The sequence below is a fragment of the Branchiostoma belcheri genome, unplaced genomic scaffold (assembly GCF_001625305.1).
Source record: "Branchiostoma belcheri isolate BF01 breed outbred unplaced genomic scaffold, Haploidv18h27 scaffold11, whole genome shotgun sequence".
Classification (NCBI taxonomy): domain Eukaryota; kingdom Metazoa; phylum Chordata; class Leptocardii; order Amphioxiformes; family Branchiostomatidae; genus Branchiostoma; species Branchiostoma belcheri.
In genome coordinates, this window is record NW_017802491.1 from 4,192,510 (window position 1) to 4,202,483 (window position 9,974).

At 46.5% G+C, this 9,974-nt stretch overlaps 1 protein-coding gene across 1 annotated transcript in view; it reads right to left on the bottom strand.

Annotated features, from left to right (window-relative positions):
- Window positions 1–25: 25 nt before the first annotated feature.
- LOC109485994 overlaps window positions 26–9,974 on the bottom strand; it is a 30,137-nt gene continuing 20,188 nt past the window's right edge. The window contains exons 2-8 of the mRNA XM_019789694.1: window positions 6,829–7,401; window positions 2,679–2,816; window positions 2,108–2,235; window positions 1,659–1,805; window positions 1,244–1,362; window positions 846–1,024; window positions 26–357 (exon numbers count right to left, since the gene is read on the bottom strand). Of these exons, the coding sequence (XP_019645253.1) occupies window positions 191–357; window positions 846–1,024; window positions 1,244–1,362; window positions 1,659–1,805; window positions 2,108–2,235; window positions 2,679–2,816; window positions 6,829–7,401 (1,451 nt within the window). The 3' untranslated portion in view covers window positions 26–190. The remainder of the gene's footprint in view (window positions 358–845; window positions 1,025–1,243; window positions 1,363–1,658; window positions 1,806–2,107; window positions 2,236–2,678; window positions 2,817–6,828; window positions 7,402–9,974) is intronic.

A 9,974-nucleotide genomic window follows, 5' to 3' on the forward strand; every position in this document is an offset into this window, starting at 1 on the left:
AAGATGTAAAACTAAATGACACAGTGTGACAGAAACAGAGACCTACAAAAATGCAACCACCTGTGTGGACTTTATCCCTGGGACATTCCATGCCAACAACTTCACCATGTCCTGGCACTTAAACCATAACCTGGACCCTTAGTAAGATGTGAACCTAAACTGGTCTGATCGACCAGAAGTTTCAAAGTCCTCAGCTTTTCCTCTTCTGCAGGGAGGCGATGTAGGCTCCCAGGGACTTCTGCACGGACTCGCGCAAGATGAAGTCTGCGAAGAACTGGGCGTCCTTCTCTTTCTGTGAGCTCAGCCGGTCCAGAACCTGCTTCCGCATGGAGGTCTTGGTGATCACACGGGCTGCATCTGGGGAGAATCGTTTAACTTAAATCCCAGACTCCTATGCTAACCTCAGCTTCTCCATTAAAAACATCATTCTGTCAAAAACAACCAGATTTTCTGATGCTCAAAGATCCTATCAATGTTGCCCCCTTCACAGTTGGTCCAGTCCTCACAATCACTTGCAAAAGACACTGTTACAGACTCAATGTAAACTACAGTCCTGACTTTCCTTGTGCATGGCCCACCTACTATAAGTTTGTAAAGCTCTGAGTCCTCTTTGTTCATTGTGTGTACAGCACTAAGACATCTTTAGTATGTTTTTGGTGTTTTCCCCTAGTGACAGAAACATATTTTTGTATATAATTTTGTGCCCGGGAAGACAATTTGTATTTTCAAGTGTTAATACACCTGTTTTGCCCTTCCTTCCACTTGTATACTTGTGGAGAATTGAAATTATCAGGCAAAAAGCACAACTACTATATGAACATGAACATAAAATAAACCAGTGGTACCTGGGATCTGTAACCAGCTCTTCAGCTCAGTTTGCACGGTTGACATGACCTGGTCAGCAGGGACAACCTTGTCCACCAGTCCGATAGACAGCGCCTGCTGAGCCGAGTACATGGCACCCAGCTGCAGGGCCTTCTCTGTCTCACGGTGGCCGATGGTGCACAGCATCACATCTGTAAACCTGTCATAGACACAACACAGATCACACATAAACACACATCACAGATAAACACACTTAAACACACACATTGTGCCCAGCTGCAGGGCCTTCTATCCCTGTCTCACGATGGCTGATGGTGCTCAGCATCACATCTGTAAACCTGGCAGAAACACACATAAATCAATTGCTTTCTAGTTAATTACGATTGAATAGAAAAGCCTGACCTAGCGGTGCCCTTACCAGAAAGGAGCCACGATGCCGAGTCGTGTCTCGTTCAGTCCGATCTGGAACTTCCCGTCCGCCATGACACGGTAGTCGCATGACATCGCCAGCAGACAGCCACCCGCTGGGCTGTGGCCCTGGGAAACACAACAAAAACTCACATGTAGCATATTCTGTGTCTGTACTGTCTTCAAAAGTAACACATCTGTATATTAGCTGGTATAACCACCCCACGGCATAAAACACCAGCTTCTGTATCTGTATCTGTATAGCTGGTATAACCACACTTCGGCATAATACACAAGCTTCTGTATCTGTATAGATGGCACCCGGTATAACTACCCTTTGACGTAATACACAAGCGTCTGTTGGCTGGATGTATTACAGAAATGGATGACCTCTGTCACACTTAAACTTAGGACCAGATACCTACTTCGATGGCTGCCATGGTAATGAGGCGTGACCCATACAGGTTGAGCCAGGCGTCCTGCAGGGCGCGCCAGAAGGCCACACACCGCTCCGGGGTAGACTTATACATCTCCATAATGTCCAGGCCGGCAGAGAAAATACCTGGAACAGCCTGAAGGGGAAAAATACATGTTAGAAAACAGGACAAACTGGAGAAAATCAGGCTAGAAGTATCACAAAACTGTACTGTTATACCTAGCACCATTTGGACAGGGATAGGGTTTTGAGTAAATTAGCTTATGTACAGACCTAACATCCTCCCACCCACTCTCTGTCTTCTCCCCAAACTTACCCACGGCCACCACCATGGTCCTACAGTTTCTGTCGGCTCCCTTTTCCTCCAGTGCAATGCTGAGCTCCCCAGGTGCCCTACAGACCCTGTACAGATCCCCTACCCCCCAGAGTTATACCCACCGAAGCCAGCACCATGGCCCGACAGCTCCTGTCAGTCTCCAGTTTCTCCAGTGCGATGCTGAGTTCTGTTAGAACATCCAGGTTCAGACTGTTCACTGGTGGCCGGTTCAGACGCACAGTCGCTACACCTGGACATACAAGAGAGAGGGTCTGCAGGCCTTTTCCTTAAGCCTACTGAGCCGTTTTAATTCACCATGTATTGCAGTCAGCCACTTTACTTGAACATCTATTTCATCATTAAGAAGAAGGTCCCTTTCACCTCCTTGCATTTCATACAGGTGGTCACCATCTCTATATAACTAAGTTTATTTCAACGTTTCTTTGTTAAGCGTTATTGAAAAATGCCTTGCATGTACATGTATCGCATAGCTGAATGCCTGATTATCCCAAAATCTATGCAGCTCCAGATGTCTTACAGAGGAATGACTGCAATTTGCAAAAGTTGTCAACTTGTCAGTCAGTTACACAAATCTTCAAACTACATAAGGTCACACTCATGTAGACCATTCAGTGGACATAATACTATTACACCTGCCACGTGCTTGGAAAGTGCAGTCTCCAAGAAACCCACCTGTGTCACTGTTCATGTCCACCTGTACATGGCCAGCAGCAGGTGCGTTGTAGCACCTGTGCTGCACCTGTAAGCGGCACACCTGGCCACCTGCAGGTCTCACCAGCCCCTGAAAGGCCTGCCTCAGCAAAGACATCCCTGGGGGACAATGGAGTTTAGTGACTGCACATTCCTAGTAAACCACTTCTCATGACTTCTTGATGTTTAGTCCCTATCCTAGCCTATCCTATTGTATACTGGACAAAGCCCTATATGCATCATGTACCCTCCAAGTAAAATAGAACACCTTGCTGACGACAACAACACACATCGCCCCCCCCCTGACGTTTTCACAATAAAAATACGATGTCATGAAGTTTTGTGACATTAGTCAACTGCCCTTCGGCGCTCGGGATCAACAAATGTCTGAGTTCGCTTCAGTTATTGCTTTATTTTCTTCATGTCTCCAGAAAATTCACCCTGACCTAAACCCCGCTCACCTTTCATGGGCGCCGCCATTTTCCACCGACCGTGGTGCACCCTGGGAGAGAGTTGTTGGGGTCGTCCATTGTGTCCATGGGGGAAGCACCGATATCTGATGGCTGGTTATGTTACAGGTTTGCAAGCTTTATAGCTAGTACTTTGTTTGGGGTGTAACGCGATTGGGGTAGAACGCAGAAAGAATGGTTGATGGTGATTATGTACCCTGAGAGAGTCACGATGTGCCCATTGGCCGTCTGCGGACTGATATAAGAATAGCTGGGCGGGCTGAGTCGCCAATACGGTTGAGATATCGTCGCTGATTACCCGGCGATGAAGGCGCACCGTATTCTCCCAGCGAAGTTCGATGGAGGTTGGCGGGATTTGGACCGAGATGGCGCTGGTAATCACATCCCTCCTCGTGCACCCAGGCAGTCTGGATGTCCGGATGCCAGACCCATCACAGGCACATAACGACGCTAGGCCCCGACCTGCTGTCATTGGGCACGGTGCATTGGGAGCATACTGACTTGCTGGAGCCGAGAAATTGGCCATGGAAACATTCTGACACCCAGGCTAGATTTCAAGCTAATATGTTGGCTTAGAAGGAGCTCCGTACAATACCCTTTTGGAAGTGCCATGGACGTCATTTTTGGTCTATCGGTCATATTGAAAATAGATGCAAATGATAAAAAAAAACTGAGCCGCTATCTGCGAATATATTGTACTAGCCTTAAATACCACCAATTGTTCAATAATCACGGCTAAATGATTCAGAAAGTATTGGATACTTGTTTGTTTTGTTTGTATAACAAATCGCCTCATGGTGTCACACACGTGGTTAAATGTACTAAAAAGTTACCAACAACCAATTCCATAGGGAATGCATTCGTGTGTGAACTTTTAGAATACTTTCAACTCAATCGCAGTACTATACCAACGGCTCCGGCCCTGAGGCGTCACCAAAAATGACAAGTCATTCGGAGTTCAAAACGGGTTTTTTAATCACCATGGAAACGTTCCAATCTTTCTTCATTAGTCTCGGGACTACAAGGTGTTCATTGTTGTGCATAGCAGAGCCTGTCAAATCGCTTCTTGTACTCGGGTCGGCAAAATGTTAGTCTCCAAAAGTAAAATTCAGCCAAATAGGGAGAATGACTAGCCAGGGGAGTTAAGCCACCGAACAGTTTATTTGCCAACTGAGGGGTAATTTAACCCTCCTGCGGACTGACTCTCCCTTTTTTGCCGAATTCTACGACCTGTACCCCCGCAGGAAGGCCTGGTGGGGGCTAGGAAAAACTCACGGAGGCCGGGGAGAGAGGAAGGGAGGAAGGCAGGGATGTGATGGGAAAGTAGCGAATAAGGAAGGAAAAAAGGGAGGGGTAAAATGTAGGGAGGGAGGGAAAAAGTGGAAGAGAGAAAGAAGTAGAAACTGGGGAAAAGAGGGGAAGAAAACAGAGGTCAGTTTACAATTTAAGCGCTGTGAAATGTGATGCGCACAGCATTGCACTCACTCACAACCTCAGTAAGTTCTTCCTCCGTACCGAGACCACATTTCCACATATAAAAATGAAGCGGCGTTTCATGTCATCAGAACATACAACTCCGACTAAAGCCTGAAGTATTGGGCAAAACCCGAGACATCTGCGTCAGTACGTATCTTAATGTGTTTCGTCTATATATCATTACAGTATGTACAATTCTCTCACACGTACATGTAGGGTTAACACTCCTGTTATGCGCTACACAAAGTACAATGTAATGTAAGCACCGGATTAATCCTCCATGTTAAAGTGGAAGAACGAAAATCTCACTTGTAGGCTGAGGTGCAACGTCACCAAAACGTGACCTTTACCGAGGAGGTTTACACTTTCTTCTCTTTACTAGTCACATTCAAAACGTTTAAGATGGATTCCACCTTAAACACGTGTCAGGGGTTGCCGGGCGGACTCGCAAGACAAGACCGATCGTGGCGAGGTTGTTTTGATCACATGAGAAGCGGCAGGCATCATTGGCCATTTTGGTAATCTATATTCTTCAAGCAGATTTTTTCGTGGCCTAAAGACAGTATCCGTTTGGCATGGCAGTATTTGATAGCCATACTTTCCTCCGGTCGATGGGATACTGCCTTCAGGGCACCCAAGGATTTCCTTGGAGATTAGACATCTGTTGCTCAGTAACTTTGAGTCAAGTACGGATGAAATTCTGTCTGCATTAGTTCTATCATTTCTTTTGAAGGACCATTGTACTCGTGATCAAAACTCTGGTTAACATTAGAATTGCATTCGCCGGTTTTCTTTCGTTTCAATTACTGTTATGATTCGTAATAGTGTGGAGAAATGGTCATGATACAGCTGCATTTATACTTTTTTGAATATTCAATCCGGACTGTTCATTTGTAATGGTGGCCTCTTTCATGATCGGCCATGTCGCGTCAATCCGGCCAACAACCCCCTTACAACAAGGACAAAACTTCGCAGACTAGTGAAAATAACAGGAGAGACGTGAGTTTGGGACAACTCATATCTCTTTCCGATCCAGCCGAGGTCGACTCTCGTTGCAACAGTTGTCTAGTTCCTAAACATTACGTTATTTCACAGGTTCGTCGCGTGACCATCGCGCGCTGAATAAACCTAAGCCCACATTCGACCCTTACGATTCGCACGGACTTGGTTCAGTGTAATACTGACACGCAGAGACAACTTGCATGAATAGTGTAGAATTTCTTTTAGAAAAACGCCTGCATAAGTTGGTCTGTAGTGTCGTAGGTTACTACTGCTGCCCCTCGTGTGCGTAGCTTCGTTCATAGACAGGTACGTGTGCATAGCAGCGGATACTCTCAACAACTGGGTTGCCTCGTTCTTTTATGATCTGTTATCGGGGGTCTCTGGAACATTCCATTCAGGTGTGTGGGGGAGGGGGTACACAAACGGTTTGGTTATCGTTTCCGGGTGTTTTTTTTTTTACTTACATCACGTCACGTCACGTCACATCACGGCATTTTGGAGTTCTGGTGGATTTTTTCCCTCCTTATTTAAGGAAAATGGAAGAAAGAAGGGTCCCCACTTCCATTTTAAAGTGTTTTCAGGGGTACATAAAATGTTCTGACAATTTTCAGTTCATGAACATTTGGTCAAACGTGTTCCACTCATCACGCTTATTCCACTTTCCATTCTTTTTAAAATTAACATATTCAAACAAATAAAAGGATTGGTATGTACCCCACTCCCTGTGTTATTAACGGTTATCATGTCCCTAGTTCACCTTCAAAACAGTCACTTTTTACCTGAATATTTTGGTAGAATGGTTACAGCCTGAAGAAACTACAGAAAGCTTTACATTGTATATTATCATAAACCCCTGGAGTAAACCTTAGATTAAAGCAAGGTGGTGAAAAAAAGCAGTTCATTCCGGCACGTGAACACGTGAATGGATTTGTAACTGCCTCGATGACGTCAGTTCCCTGCACCTTGCACCTTCAGACGGAGGTATGCTGCATCCTAGCCTTGCTCCAGTCTTCTTGAGCATCGCACCAGCCTGGCTACAGGCCTCTGGGCGATTAACAATAACCTGGTCGCAGACATTTAGGACGTCGCGATAACCTAGCTGCAGGCCTCTCGGTCGGGGTTTAAAATAACCTGGCTAGTCCCAGAGTGTAGTCTATCCGCAGGCGCGTTGGGGCATCACTGACATGTACACGACCTGTACTGTGACCTGTAGGGGCTGAGCGCGGAAGAGATTTTCGGGATGCTGGGCTTCTCGGCCCGACGCTGTTCCTGCTCCGCTTTCGCCTCAGCCTCTATCAAGTCACTGCGTAAGCTCGGTCGTCTGGCGTGGGGACTCACCACCCCCAGGGGGTTGTCGTCCTGCTTGCCCCGGGGGTAGAAAGAGATCCCCTTCTTGGCGGCCTCCCAGGCTTGGTCGCCAATGGAGACACGCCGGTGCAGCGACGGCGACATCTCCGGGGGGAGTTTGGCCAGTTCAAACAGTGTCTGGAACAGCTCATTAATGTTGCCGTTCTTTTTAGCGGACGTCTCCAGGAAAGCACACTTCTTGACGGTGGACACCCATTTTGCGACTTCGTCGTAAAGCACCTCCCGCTCGGACTCGGGTCGGTCCGCCTTGTTGCCGGCGATGATCATGGGCGGCGCGGCGGTGCGGGTCTTGCAGGATGCCTTGGACTCCAGGATCTGTTCCCGCAGCCGCATCACTTCCATGTACGACTCGTAGTTATCCACGGAGTACACCAGGATGAACAGGTCCCCTGCAGAAACACGGGGAGAGAAAACTGTCAGTTTCAAATGATGGGAACACCTGTAAGAGTTTGAGAGGGCCCAGAAGTCATCGAAGAAGGAGAGAGGAAGGGATGAGTACAGACATTAGATAGGAACCAAGTGAGCAGCAGAGGAGGGAAAAAAGGTGGTGTTAAACCCCAGTATTAATAATAATAGATGGTTTATTGAAAGTAGTTTGCAGCCACCGGGCTGAATTGCATACCTTGTACAATTGCTAAAAAATCTTAAATTACAGACTAACAGTACTCATTGAAACTCACTATAGAAACTCATTAACACAATATGGAAACTCATTAACACAATATAGAAGGCTTACTATTAATTTCGTCATAGTTTGCGTTAACACATTTACACAAATATACGTGGCTAGCATTAACTACATTAATCCATTGGCAAGATTCATCATTTTCGCAAGTTCACAGTTCTTGTATAGGTATTAGAGTTCATTCAAGAGTCTGGTCATGTACGGGATGGGGCTGTTGTAATATCTACTTGTTCTAGTTTTGATAGGGTTCAGCAGGTGCTTAGATCTAGTGTCTCTGGTACTTATGTCGCCACGCAAAGGTGGGAGCCAAGTTCTGTAAGTCTCAGAGTCAAGCATCCTTTTGGCGAAGTTGTAAGACAGAGTACGACGTCTGGCTTCAAGTGTGGGCAAGTCAAGTTTGCGGCATGCTTCTGCGTACGACGTGTATGAAGTATTGTCATCAGTTTTGGTAACCAGCTAAAGAGGTATAAAATGAAGGAAGGTTTTCAATTCAAGTTCTTTGACCGAATCGCTGACGTCACGTGTGGTCACGTAATGGGTCATCCGAACCTGAAGAAGGCTTCTGTTGTATAGACTGTCCTCTATTGCAGTGTGAATTATGAGTCGCAGTTGCCGTGGGTGGAAGCAATCGCCTTTGACTTTGTATCTGCAGTACCGCACTGGATCGTAAGGCTGGGTGATAACACCTCTGCTGCCGTTGACTCACAACGCCGGTTTAAAGATAGTAAAATTTTGTCAAATAAACTTGCAATTGAGTGTTAGAATGGGCTTCTTTGGCGTACATCGATCAAGAGCGCACGTTCTGATCGTATGCCAGCCCTCGAGGGAACGTATGATCTACATGTATGTCCTTGACGTCAAAATAGGCTGATTTACGGGTAGAAGAAATTCAACGTACGAAGTTTTCGTACCGCCAGGTGCTTGCCCTCGTATAAATCGGGCATCACACATTTCCCGCAACACGGCAGGGTTTTAATGACTGACAGATCTCTCTTATTTCCCGCCAAAATGAGCTTCCCGCGGGGTATCAAATGTCAGGTTGATCTGCCCACAGTTCCCGCCAACTTCCACTCAGCCGGCCGCCCGGGGAGGCTCAGCTGCCAATCATCGACCAGCGGAAGTGATGTGACGGGTTAATGGACGGGGTATATCAGGATCAAGTGGGTCAAAGGTCGACGCGAGGGTCACGGAGGTCATCCGCATCTTGGCACAGAGGGATGCCTCAGATTTGTATGCTAGTAAGTCATAGGCCGGAGGGGGGAGTGAGACTAAGTGTACATTTCCTGAGAGCAACTGGAGATTTTGCGTATAAGTACGGGATGACGGATAGGCCCTGATATGACGTTGCTGTTTGGTGGTACTGACTAACAGAAAAGGGAGGGGTCTGCATGGGGGGATCCCGTCGATGCCTTACGCTGAATTCCTGAGGAACCCTGCGTATCTAATTTTACAGCCATCAAAGATGAGAAATGATTCATCCTAGTGCATTACCCCTGTTTTCAGCTTAGTAATGCCCCATCCCTGCGACCACCTGCCATCTTCCTCATGGCCGAGAAACGAACGGTCCCCGGCGATCAGGTATCGTCCTTATTACAGGTGAGAAATGACCCGTCCCGAACCCGCTCTATCCGCTCCCAGCTGCCGTTATCATGTTTATATGATGATGAATTATTTCACCACGTCTTCGGTTTCAGCACGGGCCTATTAAAGTCACATCCGAGAGAGGAGGCGTCCACATGGGGAGACCATGCAAAAAAAAACCTACAACCGCCCACCCAGCTTAAAGTCTAGCTTAAAACCTATTTAAAACCTAGCGATATGATGAACACAGTTTGTGTGTATGTTGAGTTGTCTAGATGTTGTTATTATTGAAACGTGGCGGAATAGGAAATATATATTCTCTTTGAACAGTTTTTGGAGTCTATTCGGAGAAAACTAAATATGTCATAAGAAGGTAAACCATCTAAGTACGAGGCTGTCTTCCACCATAAAGAGACAGAAATGAACCGCCCCCAGCTCGATGTCGCCTCGCTTGACATCAGTAGCTGTAGTGATTAAGATTCTATCGCCCAATTTATTGTTTAACCTTCAACAGAAAATGGAGAATCTGTAACTGAACGTTTAATGAAACCGCACAATCGTGCAAAGTGAAGATAAGATGCTCACGGGGTTCGTTTCAAAGTCAAAGGGAACGGAAAACAAGATCGATTTCGCCTGTATGTTATGCAGTGGATCACGTTGCATGACGTGTGTTAAGATCTGTCAGTTGATTCCCAC